Source organism: Chaetodon auriga, chromosome 11 (assembly GCF_051107435.1).
Source record: "Chaetodon auriga isolate fChaAug3 chromosome 11, fChaAug3.hap1, whole genome shotgun sequence".
Lineage (NCBI taxonomy): Eukaryota > Metazoa > Chordata > Actinopteri > Chaetodontiformes > Chaetodontidae > Chaetodon > Chaetodon auriga.
Window position 1 is genome coordinate 13,744,406 of NC_135084.1, and position 25,908 is coordinate 13,770,313.

At 43.5% G+C, this 25,908-nt stretch overlaps 1 protein-coding gene across 2 annotated transcripts; it reads left to right on the forward strand.

Annotated features, from left to right (window-relative positions):
• The first annotated feature begins 5 nt into the window (after positions 1–5).
• ptpn20 (protein tyrosine phosphatase non-receptor type 20) lies at positions 6–25,606 on the forward strand. Of its 2 annotated transcripts, XM_076743287.1 has the most exons (47): positions 15–381; positions 3,069–3,216; positions 3,427–3,590; positions 4,322–4,387; positions 4,486–4,665; positions 4,827–4,902; positions 5,507–5,587; positions 5,775–5,850; positions 6,112–6,265; positions 6,522–6,593; positions 6,804–6,978; positions 7,101–7,236; positions 7,342–7,480; positions 7,580–7,732; positions 7,995–8,180; positions 8,296–8,458; positions 8,566–8,830; positions 8,926–9,005; positions 9,453–9,530; positions 9,651–9,758; positions 9,901–10,017; positions 10,173–10,381; positions 10,631–10,732; positions 11,309–11,402; positions 12,010–12,095; positions 12,633–12,804; positions 13,292–13,503; positions 14,077–14,175; positions 14,278–14,819; positions 15,125–15,764; positions 15,875–16,045; positions 16,226–16,400; positions 16,490–16,700; positions 16,790–16,827; positions 17,109–17,195; positions 17,917–17,978; positions 18,361–18,522; positions 18,600–18,846; positions 19,098–19,207; positions 19,383–19,465; positions 19,875–20,011; positions 20,115–20,263; positions 20,573–20,663; positions 21,954–22,288; positions 22,415–22,630; positions 23,242–23,304; positions 23,401–25,606. In XM_076743287.1, exons 2-47 carry the CDS (start codon positions 3,093–3,095, stop codon positions 23,509–23,511), a joined length of 7,197 nt encoding a protein of 2,398 aa, XP_076599402.1. In that variant the 5' UTR covers positions 15–381; positions 3,069–3,092; the 3' UTR covers positions 23,512–25,606. The 2 variants fall into 2 exon arrangements, with proteins under 2 accessions (XP_076599403.1, XP_076599402.1); XM_076743288.1 differs by lacking the exons at positions 20,115–20,263; positions 20,573–20,663; positions 21,954–22,288; ... (1 more) ...; positions 23,242–23,304; positions 23,401–25,606 and having other exon boundaries at positions 6–381; positions 19,770–19,986.
• Positions 25,607–25,908: the final 302 nt, after the last annotated feature.

Here is a 25,908-nt window from a genome sequence, read left to right on the forward strand (position 1 = left end):
CCTTTGGGCGTCAGACGGATTAGTTAAATCGGTCTATCTGATCTCACGCAACCCGCTATTGGTGGCTCTGACCTGTCGCTGTCAAACCGCGAGGCTAATCCAATTAAGTGTTTAAAGACGAGACGCTAAGAATAGCGCCAATTACAGTAAAAAGTTTCAGATCTTCAGCGTGGTGCCGGGGGCGACGGAGCACACGAATGGGGCACCATGCATGTATAGTTAATGTCATTGATGAATTACCTGCCAGAGCGGAGCAGCCTTTACCCAGAGGACGTCAAAGCAGCAATGCGATGATCACAAGGATTATTTTGGATCCGTGGTGGGAGCAGTGAAGATAACACACAGGATCAGACCGCTGACATAGGTTACATATGGTACCAGGTAATGTTTCCGAGCTGTCCTTTACCATCTTCCTCCTTCTTGCAGTGCTGTTTGACGATTTGGTGAATTGAGGTGTTCGTGTTTAGATTCTGTTCATTAACCAAGAACAGAATTTCAGATGATTTCACTCCAGGTACTAACCCTAGCTAAACATTCACAGCACTGTGCTGTGATTTACCTTTAAGGGTCATAAACTGCATAGTAAAGCCTTCATATTCAGGCCTGTGTCGACAAAAATCATCTTGGTGAAATCTGTTGTCTGTTTGAGGCTCACTTATGTTGTAGTTATATAAATCAGACTCTGGCCATAAGTGGCCTTATTGTTCATACTATCATACTTTTGGTGGTACATGAATGTGGGAATGTGTTGTCACTTTGTGCTGTAGTGAGAAAGAAGAGACCTAGATCCTGAAGAAGCATGCTGTCCCAAATTTCCAAGAATCCAGCACAGCTTCTCCTCTGTCTCTGTCTGTGTCATGTGGCTGTCTGCTCCATGGATCAGGAAGCTGGTTTTGTCTCTAACAGGATAATAAGACTAGTTGTTGACTGGTTCATTCAAATCCTGGCGTGCTCTGCATTTTAGTCCAAGCCTAATGAATAGCAGGATGAAGATGCTTTTACTCCCAGTGAGCCAAGGAGAAAAAAAAAATAGGTATGCCATGTCAACTGGTGTGTAAAATGGACATGCATCAGATTATTAGATGTGAAAAAGAGTTGGTTCAAGACAGCAAAAGTCATCCTGCGATTGCACGAGAGATCTTTTAAATGGCTTTCTTTATGCTCTATAATTCAATTTTAATGATGAAGTTGCAAAGGTTGTAGTTATAGGGAATGCAGATGCTGCAACAGGAACTTTGATGATGATGATGATGATGATGATGATGGTGACAGAAAGCAGGAGAGGTCAGACTTGATCCAGCCAATCGGTCAGTCCAAATGTAGAGGTAATGGCCATGCTGTCATATGCACAACACAGCTCCTTCGCATTTTTTTAATTTCTGCCCAGAAATCCAGTGAACCATGACAGTCTGGCATCGATATAGCCAAGCTTCTGTGTTCCAGTGGCCTTACACCTGTAGACAGACTGATTTGAGGGAGAACAGCTGCTGAAGTTTTGCACAAGAGTGGATAGGTGGGAGCACCTGGCAGGGTTCCTACTTTCTTTTTCTATCCTTTCTGTATCATGAAAGCAAACCAGTGTGCAGGGATACAGTAGAATGATTTTTTTTTTTGTCTCACAGCAATGGTTTAATCACTGGATTAAATGGCCTGATGGAGTTTAAGGAAGCCCCAAAACTCCACAGCTTCATTGGTGTTTTCATTTTGTTTGCCACACACTTAATCTTGTATGACTTTCCTTGTCAGCAGTCTGGGTGTCACAAGCCGAGGATAAGTTCTGTTTAAGTGAAGGATTTAATCAGGCCTGAAGTAACTGGGCTGGTGTGTGTCAGTGGAAGTATGTTGCTGCGTTTAGTACACTATGCGGTTGGCTGTGAGTGGCCTATTGTATTAGTGCTCAGGAATATTTGGAGGAACCATCACAATAGAAAAAAATAGATCCAGTGGAATTTAAGAAAAAAGACACGATGTTTGGGTTTCACAGCACAGTCACAGTGTTATTCCCATGTCCTCCTAACTTTATTTGCCTGAGTTTGGACATGCAGTAAAAGGTTTTGCAGACTTTTTAAGCATCGATGTGTTGGAGGTATTGCTGCCCTTTGCGACAGCTGCTAATGGAAATGTTCATGCTAGTTTTTGCAGTTGGCCTGAAATGCGAATTTCAGTTCTTTTAGACAAAAATACAGTTTTTTGGAAAACACGGTTCATTCTCAGAGAGCATTGATCTGAATGAGATAAATATCCTACTGTGGGACTGGTTCAGTTGGAATGTACGCATCTACCTCATCCAATGTCCTTTCATATAAACTACATTTGTCACATTGTTAAAAGACCAAACTAAATGTATAATATAGTCAATATGATGTGTATTATACATGTTATATAAATGATGCATAGCAAAAATCTGAATGTTCAAAGTTAGAAAGCTTGTTTTGAGATTCCTGTAGCATCTTCTCTCTGGCGGCTCAGGTTTCTACCCTCCCCACACACAGCTTCTCAGCTGTATATAGCTGTGGAGGTAATAGCAGTATGTGACAACAACCGAACATGGGATCATGACACAGTTGCTTTGGTGCCAAAAGCACAGCTCCCTCAGATCTGCCCTCAGAAGAAAGCCTATTACAAAATGGGAGGAGCAGAGAGAGCGAGAGGCAGTGAGACTAATGGACTAAGATGATCTAATCAGAGTGCAGTGCACAGGACTGTCTTTTTCTCAGAACTATCTCTCATAACAGTCTCCGAAGACAAAATACTGTTGACAGACTGTGTCAACAACAGTGATAAAGTGCCGGAGAGATGTACAGATGATGCAGAAATGTGTAGTGAGTGTGATGAGGGGCTGACAAGCTTGACACCCAGCAGAGAATTGCAGCTCTATGTAGAGCTTAATTTAACAGACCTGCAAGGCAGTCATTAAACTCCTGATGTTTTCATTTGGAGACAGAAAAAAAAAACTCTGTTCAGACTATCACCTTGAACAGAGGCTCTAATAAGTGATGATCTGCGTGTGTGCACGTGTGTGTCTTGTATGCATGTGTGTGTGCACTGTGTGTGCGTTACGTCCTCAGGTGCGTGCTTGGAATGTGTGCAGGATGAGCAGCACATTTGTCACATTAGCTGAAGTACTGGAGGCTCGAGGGGGACCTCTGCTGGAGGAAGAGGTCTGGTCCCTGCTGCTGGGCACTGCAGAGTCTTTAGTGGATGTCTCCTATAAGGGTAAAGCGTTTTAGCTATCCTCCTCTTCTAATAGTCTCACACACATCATACCTTAATGCTATGACCATAGCATTGTGTTGCTGTAATATAAATGCAGCATAAACGCTTGAATTTATTTGTGCAGTATTTCTGGTTCACTCAGTGTGACTTTAGCGTACAACTGCACCAGCAGAATCATAAATATAATGGACTTCCTACTTTTTTTTCCAGGTCACAACAATATGTGTAATATCATAAGCCCCACCTCCTTGCTGCTGTCAGCCACTGGTACCTTAGCATTTAAGAACTGTGGCCTATCAGATGAGGTATCCACTTTCACTGCTCCAGAGATGCTGCAGGGCCGTGCCAGCTCAACCAAACCTGCCATAGAGAGGGTCAGTGCACACATCCTCATACCTGTCCTGATAGCTCATGTGGAAGTTGATGGCAGACTTGCCAAACACTAGAGAGAGAGTTTTTATCAGTAACTCTAAATGGTTGTCACATCCCACTGTCATAATGCTGATGTGTCTTTTTCCTTGGAGCTTAAAATCTCAGAGCTGAAGGACGACTGAAGTGTAAGCACGCCATCTAGTGGTGGAGAATGGGAACCTCTGCCCTGAATTCTGCACTTCAGAGAGATTTATCACCATTGGAGTAGAATGGACTCTAACTAAAATGTTTGAATAGACAGGAAAGTTATCCAACATAGTCACGCTTGTCTCACACACATTTAAGTAATCTACCTCCATAAATGCCATTTATATAACCCACATATAGATGCACATATATGTTTGAGAAATTTGCCTATAAAAGCTGCAGGAAATGTCACATCTTGTGTAATATAAAACATGTGCTGTGTTCTCAACCAATACACAGTCAGACAGTCTGATCACACACATAGTTAATATGATTTCTGCTCATATCAAAGCACAATGTTAACTACTGATGCTCATCTTAGGATTTTCGCTATGGTGCAAGTGTTCAGTACAAATTATTATTGAAAAGACATCAACATATGATTAAGCACAAATACAAGTAATACATGTAAGTAAAAGTTAATGTATTATTTTCTCATTATGGCAGTAATCTGTCTTGTCATTAATTCATTCATTTTGTTGTGCAGATGCTGGTGTATTCACTGGGTATGACTCTCTACTGGTCAGTTGATTTTCACCTACCTCAAAATCAGGTGGGAACCCCTGATACAAAGCTGTCATTATTAATTCAGTGCCATCACAGTCCCACCCCTTTATTATTATAATGATTTTCCATTCTCATTCCTCTCAGCCAGTCCAGTTGAGTGACCATCTAAACAGCCTCCTCCTCAGCATGTGTGAGGACCTGGCCCACCGCAGGGCAAATCTCAACTCCATCCTGGAAGCCTGCGAATCTCATCATAAAGCCTCCACCCTGCCGCCGCCCGCCAAAGTCATCAGACAGCTGGTGGAGGAGGTTTTTCATGAATCAGTGAGTCTGGATAGCCACCTACAGTATGTTCCCGTCTGTAAGCACTTCGCCTTCTTTGCAGACCGCTGAGTAACAGGATTTAAAGGCGTACTGCATAATAATCCACACAGTGAAAAAAAAATGAAAATGATTGTAAATAGTAGTGATTTCTTTTCCTCCAGATGGATCACGGCTCTCTGCCAGACAGTAACGTCCCTTTGAGCGGCAGGAGCCAGATGATCAGAGAGAGACTTCATGGTGAGCATGCATGTTAGAGTCCGAGGCATCACATAAGAGAGTAGAAAGCTGAGCTGAAATCTTTGATTGCGTAACACTGGAGATCTTCTAGAGTGACCACCAAGCAGATCTTTGGTTACCTCACTGTATATCAGTATGTTTTGAAAAGAATGCAACTTATTTGAATGTCCATTTTTCACAACCTGCTTTACAGTTTAGGTCATGTGTGCCTCTGGATTTTGGTTGGCACTTAAGAGATGATACAAATTAGGGATCACTGAATCAGAGTTACTATGTTCTGGTACGAACAATACTCAGAGAAAGATATTTGTAGCCTTATTTTTTGCAACATGCAACTTAAAATATGTGTTTTGCTCTGCATATTACAGAACGTAGTTGTAGTCATTGCTCTTTTGACCTAAGATTGTGTAGAGGTAAACAGGATTAAAATCTTAACGGTCCAGGATTAGGGTCCTGCGAGAGCTAATAATCAGAGTGTGGACACTCCAGGCTAAACCCTGTGCTAGCCTCAGTTCTGGCCAAACATCTCAGTGCCTCTGGGCAGCACAGGGATGGACAGAAATCAAACATCGCCGTCATCTTTCATCTCTCACCTGGCTGACAGGAAAGAGAGGGCCTTTTTCAGACATCAGCGACGGGAGTGCTGAAGGGAGAAGATACTCAACGGACTCTGACTCAAAGTCAGGTACATGTGTGAAACCAACACTGAAAACAAGACACAGAATGGTAGAAAGAAGGAAAACTTAACTGCTGTCAAATGTATTTGTCTTGCGTCCACCTGACAAAACTCCTAACTCATAGTTTTCATCAATAACCTCTTGTTAATGTGTGTTTCAGCAGTAAAATGTACTTATTGTATGCCTGCTTTCCAGGGAGTTTACCTCAGAGACCTTGGAGGCAAAGACCAAGGAGCTCTCCCACACCGTTGTACCAATCCTCTTTAGACAGGTTTGTACCATATGCATGCATGCTTACACACCATCACCACTAATACTGTAGTTACAAGAAGATTCCTCAACTATCAGAGCGCTCTGTGTGTGCACGTCAACACAAATAAATCCATCCGCTTTGCCTTTCATGCTTCCACATTGTCTGTAGTGGCTTTGAGGGGACATGACATTGTCTCAGAGTTTGACTTTTCCAACTTGTCTGCACAACGATTACACAATCCGTCCTTCCTGCAACCCCCACTCCGCTCTCTCCCCTCAGACTCCCTCGTGGGGTTCGTCACAGGGACAGCAACTGCAGCTGGCTTGGTAGGAGCCCCCATCACGACATCTCTCCCAAAACATCAGGCAGATCCCACAGTCCTTCCATCACCTTCAGTGAGTCCTCACTCAGCCTGAGCCAGAGGAAAGCTAAGGTAAGATATATATATTTTTAATTTTCAGTGGCATAAATGCAACAGAAATGTTTTTGTAGAGCATAAACTAAAAATATATGCGGTGGATCTGTACTATAAGCAGCTTTTACCAGCATCATACTGGCATGCAGTATTTTAATGAGCTGTGGAGGAATTAGTGCAGATGAGAAGACCAGACAGCAGAGCGTTTAGAGAAGGACAAAGCCTGTCGGATGTGTTGCTGCTTATTTATATCATAAAATATTTGTTTTGTCAGGCTTTGGGTCCTGAATTCGTCAGAATGCCAGATGAACAACAAATTGTTCTCGAGCTTCCAGGATCTATTGTGGTAAATTTCTGCTCATCTCATCATGATCAACTTTAACGCAAACTGCTGCTTTTTTCACTCTGTTTGAACTTGTCCTTTCTTGCATCTCAAATGTCTGTTTGCATAATTGCATGTACAGTATTTGTATATCGATGTGCATGTGTGTGAGTGTGTCTGCACATTTCTTTATGTCCTTGTGTGTCTCTGTTTGTTTGTGTGTGTCCACCACAGTCCAGAAAGGGACGCTCTTGCTCGTCTCAGAGAGAAGTGACTGTGGTGCTGCCTAATGGACAGTACGTGGTGGTTCGCTGTGACATTAAGTCCAAAGCTAGAGATGTGTTTGATATGGTGGTGGCTCATGCAAACCTGGTGGAGCACTTCTACTTTGGTCTTGCCTTCCTTGATGGTAAGAGGACATATTGTATTGGACCTCATCTATCCGTTAATTTCTTTTCTTTATGTCTGGTTTGTTGTTTCAGTCACTTCAGAAGTCTGAAGTTAAATGGGCTTTTCTTTGTCATTCTGCAGATGATGAATATTTCTTTTTGGAGCATGAAACAAAAATCTCCAAAGTTGCGCCTGACAGTTGGAAAAAAGGGCACATATCCTCCTTTTTAGTGTTTCTTCGAGTCAAATATTTTGTTGATGATATCTCCTTCATTTTGTGAGTACAGCACTGGTGTTTTCCTGTGGTTAATTTATTTCTAGAAACACATAGTTCAAAAAACATTTCTGCTTTTTACTTGATCATTTTTTTCCTGTTTCCTAGGCACAGACTGACTCGTCACCAGTACTACTTGCAGCTGCGGAAGGATATCTTGGAGGACAGACTTTACTGTAATGAGGAGACGGGCTTGTTTCTGGTTGCTCTTGCTCTGCAGGCTGAGTTTGGGGATTACATGCCAGAGGTACAGAGGACACAAAATGTTCCCCTCACATCTTTAAATTCCAGCATCATCTTTCAGTGTGTGTCATAGCCACACTGTTGTTTTGTGTGTCTTTTTTAGCTGTATGGTAAGAATTATTACCAGCCAGAGCATTATGTGTCCAAGAGGATGCTAGAGAAGCTGGCCTTGCCCACTGTCAAGGAAGAGTTGCCAAGACTACATGCAAGTCATGCCCAGATGCTCCCTGAAGAGGCAGAAACAGAGTACCTGAAGGTGTTCAGACTACTGATGCATCCACGCACACACGCTCGCTTTGTTCTTTGGTTATTTTTTCACCTTGCACTGTGCGAAAGTAATAAGCCTGTGTGCACTTGTTATTACTTTTAATTTGACACCTCTACTGCTGCATTTCCTGTAAATCTGAATGAGTGTCAATAATAATAATAATAATAATAATAATAATAATAATAATAATAATAAATGTTACAATTTAAAATTTAATGCATATTCTATGTATAAAATATGAACCCCTCAGATTGCCCAGCAGTTGCCTGAGTATGGGGTTATGTTCCACCGTGTGGGGAGAGAGAAAAGGCCAGTGGTGGGAGAGTTGGTTTTGGGGGTCTGTGCCAAAGGAATCATTGTGTATGAGATGAAAAACCACGGCCGGACTGTCACCCGACGCTTCCTCTGGAGGGAAACTGATTCCATATCCACTGGGGTAAAAAAAAAAGAGCCATTTCAGTCAAGTTTTGCTATATAAGGTATTACTTTGTACAGCTTACTTTATTATGAAGCTCAGAGTAGATGTATGCTGTCTTGTGTCTGTCTTTCAGCGGCGTAAACTCATCATAGAGTGTGGTGGGCCCAGCGGGAAAAAGCACAGTTTTGTAACAGAAAGCTCAAAAATAGCACAGTACCTGCTGAACCTCTGCTCAGCACAGCACAAGTTTCATAGCGAGATGACGTCACGGCAACTCAACCACACCATGGTACCAGGTGGGAATATTTTAGCAATTCTGGAGAATGCATTGTTTTCAACTTTGACGATACTGATATAGATTATAGAATATTAAAGAATAAATGATTCTCCTCTGTTTCTCCAGATGAAAACATGGATAAGTACATGTCTGTCTACCGGAGTCGTAACCTGAACCTGAAGCGGATGTCCTGCTCAGAGGGCATGTTGAACCACGTAGGTCTGGCACCTGGTCAAGACTCCCTCTCCAAGTCCTGTGACGACCTGACTGCCAAGCTGGAGGCACGGCTACGCCAGCAGAGGGAGATGAGGAGAGAGATGAGCAGGGACCTGAACAAGGAGCTCCCCGAAACAGGAGACTTCAGGGACGTGAAAGAGCGACAGTGTTGGAGGTAGCCCTCGATGATAAAAACATTCATACCCTTCATTTTTGCTGTGAACAATGAAGGAAATAACTTTGTAACACAACTGTGCACATGTGTCGTAGCACTCCAGAGCCGATTCCCAGAATGATGTCCAGTGTCTCACTTCAAAAGCAGGACTCTGACGCCTCCTCCTCTATACGAGGTGAATAATTTTTGTGAACACATACAAAGGGGTGGCAGATCAAAGGAAGTATCATCATTAAGCATTTTTAGCATGGTGTTTGGCCACCAAGAGCCTCTTCAACAGCTTTGGTCCTCGTTGCTCCCCCTGTATGGAGGCATTTTCTTTCTCTTCCCATTTATTGAGACTTTTTGTTTAAGTTGTCACTCAACTGTATGTTACAATTAGGGTTTCCAGCTAACACTGTCATGTCACAACAAGACTTTTTTCCCCATGTGTTCAGGTCTTATTCCGCAGTCCTAAAACATACAGTTTAGGTGATTTGGAAAATCTGAATGTGTTTGTCTGTTTTTGTGAGCTAACCCTTTGCTAGACTTTTGACCTGTCCTTGTGATTTTGAACATGGTAACCAGGTATAGACAACATATAAATGACCCCTTTACCACATGTACAACACATGCTTTGCAGTTGATACACCAACCAGAACCCCACCAGAGAGAGAGATAGTCTGTGTGAACCTGAAGAAAGATCCTAAACTGGGCTTTGGTGAGTTTATTGAAGCAGACTTTGCTGTGAACTTGATGTAAAATTAATGAGCAGACTGCCTCATATCTGATTCTTTAACAGGGGGCTTTTGTCTCCACTTCCTCTCTGGTCCCATTTCAGGCTTTGTAATCGTAGGCGAGGATAATACAGGTAAACTTGACCTTGGGATCTTCATTGCTTCCATTGTGCCTGATGGGCCTGCAGACAAAGATGGACGAATCAAACCCGGTACGAAACACTGACAATGGAAACTGGCAATACAGACACTAGTTTACTACTTAACATGCGACGCAACACACCTAGAGACAAAATAGGGTTGCACATGACAGCCTATAACAAGAATTTTGCAGTGACTCGCTGTTTTTTCCAGGTGGACGCCTCATCTCCCTGAACAAGATTAGTTTGGAAGGAGTAACATTCAGTGATGCTGCTGCCATCTTACAAAACAGCCCTGAGGAGGTGGAGCTGATTGTGTCCCAGCCGAAACGTAAGATCTGCTCAGTGCTTTCTCCTCGGCATGCACAGTCTGAGAAGTTCATAAAGTCATGCAAATATTCAAAATTCACTGTCAAACCACTACTATGTTCAGTTATGACACTTCATACAACTCATATTTATCCCACTTGGTTGTTTTCCTATCAGAGTCTCTGAAGGACAGTAAGAGTTCCTTGAGTCAAAGCACTCTTGGTCTGGCATTGGAGAGGGGCTTTGGGTCACAGACCACACTGAGTGGCATTGAGTACCGTCCTGCCATGGAGGAACTGGAGGAGGCCATGACTCTGTCCAACATGGCAACCCCAAAACAGGGCAAGAGGCTTCACATTCCTGTGGTGCGAATACATGATGCCCAGGTTAGAACACTCAGCTAACAGAGGTTAGAGATAAGTGACTTTGTTTCCATGGATGCAAAATTGTCAACATGAACTCAAAACTGTTGAAAGAGTTCAGCCAGTGCTAAGTATTTAATGGATTAAGCGCAATGATTAATGTGATGAAACTCTTGACGTGCTGTCATTCACCTGCATGAGAAGAGTCTTGAAAACACTATCCTTTCCTCATTTTTCTCTTTCTAAAACTAAAAGTTTTCTGGTGTTTTTCAGGATGTGTGCTCCAGATCCCCGTCTATCTTAAGTCTGAAAACTGAGGAGAGGCTTATAGTGGAGCTGAAGAAAAGCAGTGGTAGCCTTGGCATCAGTGTTGCTGTGAGTGGATTGTGTCCCTTTTCTTTACACATTCAGTCGACAGTTTATTCGGTACAATTAGCTAAAATTAATTTAAATGCAACACTCCCGTAATAAATACTACCTTTAGTGTTCACTTTTTTGTTGAAAGTGTTGTAGATGTGATACTACAGTTTTTCCAGAAGGGTTTTTTTTGTTTTGTTTTTGTAGTTTTTAGTGTTGCCCAATTTAAAAGCACCTAAAACGCCATCCTCCCCGATGACCATGCACTTGAATCAATAACAGTTTAAGCTAATAAACTAGCAACTCAGTGTATTTTCAAACTAAGCCTCTAGACTTCTGTGTCTAGGTAGAAATTCGTGTGACACATTCCAGTGTTGACATATTGAAAGCCAAGTGAAATGTGCCAAGAACTTAGTGACAGATCAGCTCAGGAAAACCAATTTACAGGACTAAATGGGAAAGGCCAATAGGTAACAAGCTATGCTGCACAGTAACTTGGATCCCTACATGCTGAGTCACTGACATTTCCAGGGTTACTTGAGGCCTGTGACATTGACTAATACCTTTTTTGTCATAATTTATTTTTTTTAATAGGGAGGAATAAACACCAATGTGCGATATGGAGGCATCTACATCAAGAGTCTGGTGCCTGGAGGTGCGGCAGAGCAGGACGGGCGCATTCAAATCGGTAATGTTTTTGTCATTTCAGTGTGTCATCAGGTGGCTGCCAAAAACACATAGGGCTCGGCAAAAGTTTGATTTGGTGCCGGATGGTCACTCAGTTTCTGAGGAACAGTCATCATGACAAGTCGTCAAATAGACATCATCAAAGGATATAATGATGATATTGTGAAATATGTGCCACATCCGTCACAGACCTCAGCCGTTCTGTTAGCTTGGGGGTGATCATCACAAAAGGGCACAAAGATTTCTCTATTTCTTTCAACAAAATGTTAAAAAACTGAATGTGGAGGGAAGAAAGGTGATCCCTTTAAGTTGAAAGGTGTTAAAATGTAGTAGAAGGATAGTAGAGAAGCTGCTCTTAAGGCTTTTTATGATTATACTGACATTGTTTCTTATTATGTCAGCTATGTGTATATGGCTGTGCCACTGGAGCGGCTGTGCTGCTTCAGTGTCTGCTAAGCTCATGCTTCAGTGGGCAGGAACGACTTTTAGATTTGTTGACATGCCCGTCAAGCATGCACGCACACACACACCCACAGACACACACACTCAAACCGTTTATGTATTGACGTTGCTAATGATGATGAGATTTGTGTTTGTGCATATGACAGGTGACAGACTGCTGGAGGTTGATGGGTCTAACCTGAGGGGCGTGACTCACCATCAAGCTGTTGAGTGCCTGAAGAGGACCGGGGAGGTATATACACACACACACACACATATGCACACACATACATGCACTTGCAGGAAAACACAACTACGCACAAACATTCTCTTCTGCTGATATAATGGCATTAATATCAGTACAATGTGAATCTCCTCTCCAGAAAAAAACTGTTTTAAACAATGTGATTAGTTCCAGTGTCATTGTTACCAGAGGTTCAGGTCCTATTTCCTGTCCTCAGTCAATGTTGATTTCCTTCAGCTGTGATGACGGTCCTTCCCTAACCTTCTTGAAGTAGTTTTGCTTACCTGAACTTCAACCATAAAGGGAAGAGAGATCAGCATATACTCTCATATGAGATGTTGTGGAATGCACACTTTTATCATTAAGTTGCAAGGATTTGTTGGACCCTTAAGACCCTTTGACCCAATCTATAATCAGGAGAAGCTTTTTCAATTCACTCCATTTAAAGCTGATTATGAAAATGCACAGTAGCTGGAAATACTGTACATGTGGAAGTGTAAACTACTGAACATATAAAAGGGGTGTATGTGCATCGGTTTCCCATAGGTGGTGACCCTGCTGTTGGAAAGGGAGCCCGCAGTAATACTGGAACCCAGACCTGACTCACCCTGCCCCCCTTTGGCCCATAGTCCATCACTTACACAACCCCCCAGGAGTGAAGTCTCCATGGAAACGACCTTGAGTGGTCGAGCCAAGGACTACAGCTTTGTGACTGATGGTGAGAGGGGAGAGGAAGGGGCGCACACACTCAAGAAAGAAAAAAAAAAAAGAAAAGGCACACACACATACACAAATACTTGCACACATGGCCCTGAGGTGACTGTGAGTCATCTGACAGCTACATTGTGGTTGCTGTCAGAGTCATCCAGAGCTGATGCTCCCTCGGTCCCCCCGAGACTGCATGCACTGAAACCTTGAAGCTGCCTGTTCAGCTTAGTTTAAGGGACGGTTCCTCATCTCTACAAAGCCTTCCTTTCTTTACTGGAAATGGTCCAAAGAAATGTGAAAAAGGGTCTGCTTTTTAAGTGATTGAAGACATTTCTGTGAAAATAAATGCCTCTGATATGAAGATATGTGTGTCTGGGGGTTTGATAGACATTTGTTTTTTTTTTATCATAATCCAAATCACAGCCCCATTGCAAATTAAAGATTACACAACGCACATAAATGCTCCAAGATTCCCCTCCATCTCTCCTCTTTCCTAGAAAACACGCATGAGGTGGTGCTGAGGAAGAGTTTGTCTGGCCTCGGCTTCAGCTTTAATATCTCGCAACTGCGCTCGGGGCCAGACCGTGGCAGCGTGGTCCGCATCAAACGTCTCTTCCCGGGTCAGCCAGCGCTAGAGAGTGGCCTCCTGCGAGAGGGGGACATCATACTGTCAGTCAACAAAGAGCCTCTCAAGGATCTCTCTTACCAGGTAGGGTTTGAGACTCTTTAAAATGATTACTAATCCTTACATATTCATACCAGTGAATTAAAAACAAGTGAGTTTCCATATTCATAGATAGGGCTTGTTTGTTGAATTTAAGTGGTTTTGTTGTGGCTGTAGTTTTGTTTTCAATGTAAAAAGGTGGATGTGCAACATGGTCAAACAACTTAAAAGAGCAGACTGGTCTTTAAGGTGCTGACTACAGTCTAAAAGTGTTTAAACTTTGTCCACGAAAGCAGTACAGTAGGTGATTTTGGTCTTATGAATAGGCTGGTGAGTGTGTGAGCGGCTCCAGTGGCCCTGCTCTTTCTTAAGATCTTGACTACGTCATTGGTTCACTAATCCTTTAATCTCATACTACTCAAAATAGCAAGCTGGTTGTGTCATAGCATTTGATGTGTCTTTTAATCTTTTGTGTGCTGCCAAGGAGTGTAGTCACACAGGTGCATTTAAACATATAACAATTAGATAGATTTAGCACAGTTGTATCTTTCTTAAACTGTTCCTAGTCCCTCAATACCCTCCTGCACCAACACACAGTTTTTTTTTGTGTTGTTTCAGAGGGTTTTGTTCCTGCTACGTGGAGCTCCATCTGAAGTTCATCTACTGATCTGCCGACCAGGTCCTGGAGTACCATATGATGTAGATGACAACACTCTGGTGAGCTGACACGCAGACCTGATACACACACATACAGAATAAAAACACCAGTTAGACCCAGTAATCCTTACAGACCGCCTTATCTCCTGTCTGACTCTGTAGAGTCCTGCACTCTTCCGGGAGGTTCGATCACGGTCGCTGGACATCCGACTAGGAGAGGACTACAGCCAGCTCCTTAAGTTTCAATATGATGTTAAAATACCTGCCCAGAAGCAGGGCCCCACCCAGGAGAAAGATGTGACCGACACAGAGGAAAAAAGCCCAGAAGCTCCTGCAGCTGCAGCGCTCTCGGAGACAGAGGAGAGTCTGGACAGTGAAGTGCAGGCCAACCAGCCACCCCCATCTCCTCCTCGCTCACCCCCGTCGCCCACCTCACCCACATCGCCTCCATCACCAGTCTCACCAGCCTCACCTGCCTCACCTGCCTCCCCAGCATCACCTACCTCACCTGCCTCACCTCGTTCTGGCTCTCCACCGGCTCCACCAGAGTCACAACCAACTGCTGGGAAACCAGAGGAGCAACAGGAAGGAGAAGCAAAGGAGAAGAACAAGGACGGGGAAGAGGAGGTGGCTACGACAACAAACTCAACTGTGATGCTTATGGATGTCTGCCCTAAGACTGCTTCGAACTGTGTGTATGCCAGGTAACGTGTCAGATGTAGACATGCATGAAAACTATTACATATCACATTAAAATCTTTATATCAATCATTCCTGTCTTCAAGCCTGCCAGGTGTTGCTATGTCCCTACTGCTTGTCTTCAAATAGTGAATTATTAATTTAACTTGATATGGAACTGCAAAAAATATTTTTAAAAATGTATGTTTCCAATTTTATTTTACTTGTTTATGTTTTTCTATCATATTTGTGTATTTAAGTCCAACCTATACAGCAGTTTTTTTGAAGTATTGTACACTGTATACAGTTTGTACTGCTTGTTTATCTGCAGTGGAGTCAGAGAGGAGGCAGATGGAAGTATGACCTACTGCCTGATGGGTAATGGACTGACCATCATGGCAGATGAGGAGTACCTGACCATCAGCTCCACACTGGACCCTCCTCACAGCCTTCCCTCCACACTCCCCACTCACACTCCGACAACCAACCTCACGGCCCTCCAGTCTCAAACCTCAAACAGCTCCTCCAGTTTCAGCTCTCAGAATCCAAACCTCGGCCCTCACATCCCCACTACCGCCATCTCGCCCCTCAATCTCTCATCTGACACCCTGACCACTTGCTCCCTGGCACACCCGTCTCAGCCTCTCACAACCCAGCCACCGAAAGCCAAGCACCATCCTATCCAGCAGGGGCTTCTTCCAAGTCACTACAAAGTCATCTCCCAGAACGGTAGGCCTATGTTGCCTCCACCCCAGCCTCCTGCTCCACCGCTGACCCCCATCACAGCCCAGGTCATGTCCTCGGTGCCTCACTGTGCCAGTCCACCTGCCCCGACGCTGCCCCCTGCAGTGCTGGTGCCTCCTGCCCAGAGCCACATACAGCTGAGGGAAGAACCAGAGAAAAAAGAAAGGGAATACAAGGATGATGATGATGATGAAGAGGATGAGGAGGAGGAAGAGAGTCGAAGGAAGGCAAGTTTGTGATGTTTTGCGTTCTTTACTCACTTTATGTTTTCCAATTCTTTTTTTTTGGAGAATTTCTGTAGCTGTTAAATAAATTGCCATTGTTTCTTGCCTTTCAGGGATTGGTTAAAGAGTTTGAGCTGACAGTGGTTCTGACCAAGTCCAGGAACGGAAGCTTTGGGTTCACCATCACGCGAAGCAAGCTGGACAACTGCTACTACATACAGGAAATACTGGACAACCCAGCCAAGGCAGATGGACGGCTCAGAGCAGGAGACCGGCTCATCACAGTCAGCACAAACACACACACACACACACACACACACACACGCACACACACACACACACACACACACACACACACACACACACACACACACATTCTTGCCCATTTAAAAACATTATGTCTGCTGTGGACTATTTGTTTTGACTATGTCCTGATGAATTCCTTCTGTGGCATTTTTTTCCAGGTAAATGGGCATAATGTTACCAGTGTTGCAGATGATGTTGCCATGACAATTCTCAGGTCATCTCCTCGTAGGCTGAGTATGACCCTGGGGAGGGCAGTTACCAACCTGGTGGCCCCTCCTTCCTGTGACAGCCTACCTGACATAGTTCTCTATAAGACGGCCTCAGGACAGCTGGGTGGGGCACTGCACGTATTTTCACACATTTTGAGGACACATCACTAGTATTATTTGATTTTATTTAATATATGTGGGTTTCCTCCACAGGCATAAAGCTGACAGGGGGCATCGGCAGCAAATGGCAGGGCATCTACTGTCTGGAGGTGGTGCCAGGCTCCCCAGCCAGTGAGGAGGGCAGCGTGCAACCCAGTGACAAGATCCTCTACATCTGCGGCAGGTGCACATTGGGAATGACCCTGGAGGATGCAGTCAAGGCCTGTGAGATCGCACCTCGTAAAGTTAAACTTAAAATCCTCAGGTACGTGCCCTGAAAGGCTGGAGAGATAGTCACTGCACTGTGTTTGTTTCTATGTCTTTGAATGACTCTACTGTTTGTGTCTGTCACAGAGAAGACCAGCCTGTGACCCCCAAGGCTAAGTGGAATGGTAAGGGCCTCTGAAGGATTTATGGGAGTGTTTCTTCTGCTTGAGTTAACCCGAGGATACATAAACAGCATCGTTGGGTTGTTATATGCACTGATGGATTGCCTAGAAACCAGATATGTTTGTGCTCAACTGAACAATGAACAATTTAAGTTCAATCATTACCAGAAAGCAATCTGAGTCCTGAGAAGACAGGAAATTTCTTCAGATTTAGCATCTGTGATACAAAAGTTCCCTTGTACAATATTTAGTAGTGCATTTCTAAACAAGTTTTTCTTTTGCAGGTCTGTTTGACTGGAAAAGGGACAGGAAGTTCTTTGCTCGTTTTGAAGAGCCTGTCTCTCCAGAGAAAGACTCTCCTACTGAAGACAGTGAGTTTTTTCTTTCGCTCCCTAATTTCTTCCTCCTCCAAACTTTCACATGTTCTCTGAGCACCATCACTCTTTCCCTTTCACCCTTTTGCTTGTTGCTCCTTTGTCTGCGTGAAGCCGGAGCTCGGTGCTGAAAGATAGCTCTCTTTGCAGCTGTGCGTGTGTGTGTGTGTGTGTGTGTGTGTGTGATCTGAATGCTGACAGACAGATCCTGGGCTCCCACAGCAGGATTAATAATTAGCAAGCCTCAAGCCCTCCACTGGTGTATTGGACTGTAGGGCTGTAGCCATCACACACACACACACACACACACACACACACACACACACACACACACACACACAGTGCCATACAGCCAGTGGTCTACAGGACAGGTAGCTCAGTTGCCTGGTGATGGTGCATGCAGCGGTAAGGGACAGTGAAGAGGGTCAGTCTGAAAAGACCGACCTCGTTCAGCTGTCATAGAAGAGTCGCACCCATCAACACTTCTCTTTCAAAATGGCCGAAGAGGTGGGAGGTTGGTGTGTGTTCTTTTTTTGTCTCTGTGGCTGTTACAGAAATTTCATGGACTGGAAATGGGCGCATGGATGGAAACTGGTACAGAAGGGAACTTCCATTGTTAGCTTAAGGCCAAACTCCTGACGTTTCCCCTTATTGAGCTTTTACATCACTTTAACTGGTTTCATCAATGTGCGTTTAACACATTATTTTGTTTTTCCAGTCGAAGCTGTGTGTAGGACTGCTGGAAATTTCAGATGTCTCTCTCTCACCCAGGAACACGATGTAAGTGTCGGAAAATATTCATTGTATTCGTCCAAAAGCTCATTCTTTGTTTTGTACCCCTTCATTTTGGCGCCTCTTCCCAGCTCTACCTATTCTTTTTCTTAACTGTACATCTTTTCAAGTGTCTGTTGAAACAACACTGTAACATGAGTCTACTGTGTGTCAATCTGCAAATGCATTCTCTGCTGGGGGGTCACTGTCTGCATGTGTGTGTGTGTTTCTGTGTGTGTGTGTCTGTCAGGCATTCTGTACACCTGACTCATGTATTAACAACACAATGACATTTTATTCTGCAGAATATAAAGTGCCCCTGTAAATAGAACTGTGCCCTGATCCTCCAAGTTCACTTCTTTCTCCTCTTTTTCTCCTGGGGTCCATCCAGAGTTGCATCATGCAAGTGGAGTTCACAAAACCAGAGGGAGGAGGCCTTGGCTTTGCTTTGGTTGGGGGAACCAATGGCAGCATGCTTAGAGTGAAGGAAATCTGCTCTGGTGGAGTAGCTGAGCAGGACGGTCGGCTGAGAGTTGGAGATATTTTGTTAGAGGTAACCCATCATGCATCATGTCTGTTTTAATACACGCGTAGTGAGGAAAACCCTGACCCTCACTGTGTTTGTTCTAGGTGAACGGTGTGATTGTGTCTGGGCTGAGCCACAATAAGGTGGTGGATATCCTGCGTAAAGCGGAGGGCACTGTGCAGCTCACCATCTGCAGAGACATCTTACCCCTGACCTACTCCGAGTCACCCACACCGCCCAACATGTCCGCCCAGACTGAAGCTATTTTAGCCGAGCAGCCAGCTCCTGTGTCCAGCCCTGATGCCTGTTCCTCACCTGACATGCTCAGTAAGCCTGTTGAGCGCCCCCCTGGTACGATCTCAGACAGCTGTCTATCCTTTTATCATGACACTTTGATGTTTGATCTGGTAAAATCCCAAAACAATTAAAAAATGAGACAGCATCTGGCAGAAATTGTCATGTTGTATATTCATACTTTATTAGAACCATACATTGATAACATTTTTTAGCTATGTAAAACATACTATAGACACAAATGCTGTGTCTTTTATATGGCCAGCATTCAAAGAAAATTAGCAACTTGCCTTGGTCCAATGTTTCAGAGGCCATGTCAGACCCTGTTGTCAGTGAAGCTGGTGTCTTCCTCACCTCCCCACCTCCTCCACCGCCCCGACGACTGACTGTTGTGACAGACGAGACTACAGTGAAGGAGGTAACATGTACCTTAACAAGCACACACACAAGCACATGAACTACAGTGTAGTAATTCTGATGTAAACCTCTGTTTGAATCTAATCATACCCCTCCTGACCTCTTTACTAACATCGACCACTAACATCTTGCTCCTCCTGTCTGTTGCCCCCTCTGGCTGCTTGTCTGTGGAACAGGAGAGCTGTAACAGCACCCCTTCTCATCAAGCTTGCTGCCCTTCCCTCAATGTCACTGACATGTTGCATGGAGCTTCTGACAGGTAGTAACCTCCCAAACTACTCTCCTCTTGTCTATTATCTACTTATGGTCTCTCCTCTCCCCCTTCTCCATCTCCTCCTCCTCCTCCTGCTCCTTCTTTAGTTTTGGTCTGCTGGTGTTCCACTCTTAACCACAAGGAGACAGCATAGAGCAATGAATGAAACACCACCCAGGGATAAATGCTCTTGCTTATGGCCAATAAACAATACTATAACAATTAGGAAGTGTATCGCACTAGACTCTATAGCCTAAAGTACAGCAGAAGCATACAGATATTTTAGCCTCTTGTCTATACTGTATTTTAGGTGGAAAAGTCGCAGGGAAAGGAAGCTCAGCCTTGCATGATTTCATCCCCTCCTACCGAAGAGTAAAAATGGTCTGGTCTCACCCCTGCCCCCTGACTCCCCCAGGAAACAAATTGTGACCAAACTTTTGGACCAGTCCTGCAAAGACATCCGGAAAACCAAGTCAGACGGCTGGAGCAGCGAAGAAGAAGATGATGATGTATTTGACACCACCACTCTGGAAATGACTTCACCCCAAACAGGTGTCTTTTCCTCTGCTCTTGCGCCGATGTGCCAGAGTGAAAATTGTATCACTGCTGAGCAATACAAGCAATCCTTGTCCATCTCTTTTTCTCTTTTCCTCAGGCCCACCCATAGTATCAGAGGAGGAACTGGCCAGTTTAGCTCTCATTAGCCCCGCGAAGACCAGCCAGTATTCAGGCTCCAGGGTCAAAGCTCTCATCCAGATTCTGCAGCATCAACTGGACCAGCAGGAACTGATCAAAGAGTTCATGGTGTGTAGGTGTTATCATGTACACATTTACCAATCATGTAAACCATAAATGTAAAATTGCCAAAACAAAACTATGCATTGATCGGTTAATGTGCCTTTTCCCATTTTGATCCTGACATTAGAACAATCCAAACGAGGTTATTATAACGAATAATATAAAAGAGAAGCAGCAAAACAAACGCTCACACACAAACACATCTGTCATTATTAAAACATTGCAGTTTCAGACTCTTTTTATGTACAGACACACTGTGATGCAGCCGCACTGTTTTAAGTGATGAAATGTTCCTCTTGTTCTTTGTCATTTCAGGCTCTGGAGCATCTGAAGCCCTCTGACAACTGTTTGGTGGGAAAAGCCCCCGAGAACAGAGATAAGAACCGTTACAGAGACATCCTACCTTGTAAGTCTGAAAGATGACTTTTGTTTACTTTTACTTTCAGAATCTAAACTTTTACTTTCTCTATGTGTAGAAACCCCAGTACTTCATTTATGTTCCCCTATTGGAGTTTTTTATTGGTGAGCTAAAGCTTGTAAAGGCCGGATACTCACACACTTGGCATTTATAGGAGGGCCTGTTAGCTTTTTTCTTAGGTGCTCAGTTTCAGCTGACCGAAAGTTCTTCACTGAAAGGAGTGGAGATATTTGTTTACAACACTTAAGTAATGTCTGCGCAACAAATAATTTCCGACATTAGTATCAATAATTTACTGGTGCTGCACTTGTAATTTTCTTGGAGTCAGCCAAGTATGTAATGATGAAGAAGATGTCATTTGTTCCAACCTTGTAATTATCTGGGATTTATATTTTTAATAAATGAAGCAGCAGCAGGAGAACATAATATTGCAAGCTGTGTTATTAATTGGAATAACAGGGGGTAAACAGAGAGAGAGTGTGTGTGTGTGTGTGTGTGTGTGTGTGTGTGTGTCTGCACCCCGCTGTGCACTGCTTGAGTTGTGGTTAACGCTGATGATCCTGAAGAATCATTTATCACCAGGAATGTCTTTAATGTAAACCTAGCTGGATAACCTGAACCCAAGCTGGAAAAAACTCATGTACACAAACACACACAGGAGCGTTTACTTCTCCAGCCCACAGTGTGTCGGGTGAAAAGTGTCAGAGCTGACATGAATGAGTGTGACGAAAAGGACAGTGACCCCCAGTGGAATACCACTGCACCTCACCAAATGCCTTGTTGCCTGCAGCCTGTCACAACTGCTGTTTGTGCAAAGAGTCTAGAAACAGAGCATGTTATTTACCGATCTGATCCATTGCCTTTAACTATTTTATTTAGAAAGCCTGATTTCCAGTCTGTGGCTTTTTTGACCTCACAAACAGGGTGGGGGACTAACCCAGAAAACATTCCTAATTGCCTTCGGTCTATCACCCCCTCTCATCATCAACAAACATCTTCACAGCACTGGTTTGTTGAGCACGACTCCAGACCTCAGAGCTATTTACTTGGCTTTATTTACTGTACACGTAGATTTTGTACTTCTGGCAAAACAACAAGGTAAGCAGTGTTTGTTGTTTAGGATCAAGAGATGAATGGATTTATCAAACATCAAAAAACATGAGGAATGTCTGTCGTTCTGTTTGTGGAAAGATGATGCTGGACATGTAATTTGTTTATTTCAATTATGAATTCATGCAGTTAAGGCTGTTTTTTTTCACCGCGTCTTTCCCGGCATAGATGACAAAACCCGTGTTGCCATTGGAGACAACCAGGACTACATCAACGCCAGCTACATCCGCATGCAGGTTGGTGATGAGGAGTTCTTCTACATCTCCTGCCAGGGCCCTCTGCCTTCCACAGTGCCGGCTTTCTGGCAGATGATCTGGGAAAGCAAGTCTGACGTCGTTGCCATGATGACCCAGGAAGTAGAAAGGGGAAGGATCAAATGTCACAAGTACTGGCCAGAGAGGCTGGGCATGCCTCTGGACGCCGGCAGGTACCAGCTTCACCTGGAGAACCAACAGCACCTGGAGTATTTCCACATCAAGGTCATCCGAATGGTGGAGACAGAAGTGAGTGATTTGTGAGGAATAGCTGCCTGTCTGATGTTAGTGTTAACGTTATGGTTCACTCTCAGTGAACAGCTTCAGCTTGAAGTGGAGCAATCCTTAAACTCTCAACTCAAATTGTTATTCCAGACTGGCGAGACCCATTTTGTCCGTCACCTGAAGTTCACACACTGGCCTGACCACGGCGTGCCGCACAGCTCCGAGCAATTGGTTCGCTTCATCCGCTACCTGAGGGCGTTGCACCACAAGGGACCAGTCACCGTGCACTGCAGCGCCGGCATCGGACGCACAGGAGTTCTCATCTGCACCGACATTATCCTCAGCCTCATTGAGAATGATTTGCCTGTGAGTGGAAGCCATTTTGTTAGCTTTACCAATGCATTTACCATACAGTTTTTGTATTTTTAGCCATGCTAGTAGCATGGCTCTAGGGATAACAGTCTCATCACTTATGAGATGGACTGCCATCAAATTTTGGACAGATACTGATGGCCCCCAGAGGATGAATCCTAGTGATTTTGGTGATCCTCTGAAATGTCTGACTTGAAATGTCTCAATAGCTGTTGGATAGATTGGGTTATCTCTCGACTTTTTGTCTAGCGGCATCATCTGGTCAACATTTTAAATACATACAAAACTGACATTGCCATCAGCCTTAGCTGTTCTGTGCTAACACAAAAGCTCAGTATTAGCCATGCAAATGTTAGCATGCTAACACACTGAACTAAGATGGTGAACATGGTAAACATGATACCTGCTAAATGTCAGCAGATTAGCAGACATAGCAGCTGTTGTTAGCATTTAGCTCAAAGCACCATTGTGCCTAAGTACAGCCTCACAGAGCTGCTGTAGAGTCTTAATCTTGTTAATTTATTATTGACATTTGGAATAAATTCAATCATAGACTAGTTCACTTGCTTTAATTGTGCCTAACAACCATCTGTCTCTGTCTTCAGATTAATGTGAGCGACATCGTAAAAGAAATGAGACTTCAGCGGCATGGGATGATTCAAACCAAGGTCAGTGCCAACAGAAGGGTTAAAGGTCAAAGTCCAAGCTTTAAAAAAAAGACGGTTCCCAAAAGCTAGACGTGCCCTTTGTCTCTTTCGTTTCAGGAACAGTACCTCTTCTGCTACAAAGTCTGGTTGGAGGTTTTACAGGGCATTTTACAGCTTCACGGCAACCAGTGGCAACCGGAAAGTCCCAGAGACCACAAAGTAGTTTGAATGTTCCCACCTCCAGGTCAGCTACCTGCAAAGCACAGACAGCGTTTGGGTAACCACGTGGAGTCCATCACAGCACTGACTGGTGGTACCTTCTTCTTTGGTTGTAGTTATTTTAGTTAGCTATGAAACTTGTACGTATCTCCGTTTTGATACTTTGTGTTGAGGCCTATTGTTTAGTTACAATGACTTCAACCCTGTTTTTGTTTTTTTGTTTTTTGTCCTTGTATGTGCTCTCGGTGCTGTGATTATATGACAATTAAATTTAGATCACTGAGGTTGTTTTGCCTTTTCAGGCTTAGTGATTTGCCTTCTGTCTCTAGCATTTTTTATTTTTATTTTGTGTCACTATTTCAATGTGTCTCATTTATTTTTCTCCATGTCATGTAAGTCTCAAATTGCATTTGTTGTAAGTCACTTTGCATGGAATTTAAAATCTGGTAATATCCACATCTTTTATCTGGCAGTAATGTCACTAATGTCATCAAAGTGCACAAGTGTACATTTGGATCATCATACCAAAGGGAGTATCTGTTTGTAACCTTGATGAGTTCAGTATCATTTGGCTAAGCATTGTGTTATCATTTCATTAAGTGCATTTGTACCCTGAAGAAAAGGGCATTAGCAAAAGAACACTATTGATTTTTCAGTTCATCATCTAAGGAAATGAAAAGAATCAAGTGCCTTGGAATGACTCACACCGCTTGCTCCACATTGACCCTGAGCCGCTTGTCACAAGAGGTCAGGGATGAAGAGCAACAAACTGATTTGAGAGCAGCCGGCAGAGGTTAGATTGAATGTGCAGCTTTCAGTCTGTTTGCGGTCTGAGGTGGATGTTTGGTTGATCCACACCAGAGGAGGATTACATCTCATCTTTTAGTTAGTTAAATTCTATCTTAGAAACAATGTGAAGTTTGCACACCGCCTGTTAATCTTTTTTTTTTGTTTGTGGGCCCATTTTATACAAAACCCTATCACAATGAAAGTCTTACTACACATAATCACACCTTGCACATCGTAGTACAGATAAAGAATGACTGAACATAACAAACGTTTGGATGAATTCATAAATTTTCAATTAACTCTTTTACTAAAACTTGGACGAGGCACGAGCATTAAATATTCAGATTCTTTTGTAAAATGTACAAAACTGACTTAAATATAATTTCATTAATTCGTTGCTGGGCTTTTCAGTGCTTTTTGTTATGTGGCAACATCCTTTATCTGTATTCCATAGCTATTTTAATACAAACTCAGCCAAAAATGCAAAAAATATTATGAGGTTTACAAACTTTCCATTTTGCCACTTTAGATGTATATGATGTACAAAGCAACAGAGCTGCATCTCCAGATCAAAGATGATTTATAGCTGCTGGTTTGAACCTCAACCTTTGGATGTACTAACTGCTTGTAAGCTTTGTTCTTTTAGCTGCTTTTAGCTGTACACACACACACACACACACACACACACACACACACACACACACACACGCACCAGCTCTCTTATTGCATGCAGACTCTAAAGTACACAAGTCTGAGCCTGGACTTTGACAGAATGACTTGAACATGATCAAAATGTGGAATGTAACAAAGCAATACTCTCCATGAGGAGAGGCGATCAGAATGTCAACCTCTTACCGAGAACATCTTCCAAACTGTTTGGAGCATGTTGGTAGGACATATGCGGTACTGTACCTTTGCCATGTGGGTGGCTTTGCTGAGCCATCAGCCTCTGTACTGTGTATGCAACATCTTTTCATTCACTGCTGGTCAGCTGGTTTCCAGCGATAGGTAACCCTCTGTTATGTGCAAGTTCATGTTCTGTTTGAGATCCTGTTGCTATGTTTTCTCCATCAGATCTTGGAAAATGATCATTGTTGAAAGAACAAACAAAAGCACATTTTGCAATCATCTGTGAAAATGCATCTTGTACAGTCAAGCAAGTGCTTCTGCAATAGCATTGTGAAATGTAATAACCCTTAATTGCACAACTGCTTACTTATGCTAAATTAATATCCTGTCACTGTACAAGCCACTATGTAACCAATAACTGAGGACAGTGTAATACCTCTCTCTTTAATTAAAAACTATTCTGAAACTTGTTTGCATGTTATATGACACATTTTGCCCCCTTGACTCTGAACACAACATAACTCAATTTGAACAACGGAATTAGAGCAGCGGAGTGGGTTTTCCCCGACGGCACACACAGAACGGAGAGCCGGAGGCGGCCCTAAATCTAATTCCACTGAGCCCCCTCTCCACTTTTACTGCAGGGTATACTCCCTCTCGGGTTTTACTGCAGGGTAAATAAGCTGGTCTCACAGGGGTCTTTGTGACAGCATGGAAACCCCTGGAAGCACACTGCACGCTTCGCACACATATAAACCTGACGCTGGG

What these genes read in the sequence shown, in the direction of transcription:
- ptpn20 (XM_076743287.1), top strand. Translation starts at nt 3,093, where the DNA reads ATGAGCAGCACATTTGTCACATTAGCTGAAGTACTGGAGGCTCGAGGG. An exon ending in TGGTCTTGCCTTCCTTGATG is followed by an intron (nt 6,979 to 7,100) that starts GTAAGAGGACAT and finishes GTCATTCTGCAG; the next exon opens with ATGATGAATATTTCTTTTTG. An exon ending in AACTGATCAAAGAGTTCATG is followed by an intron (nt 20,264 to 20,572) that starts GTGTGTAGGTGT and finishes TTGTCATTTCAG; the next exon opens with GCTCTGGAGCATCTGAAGCC.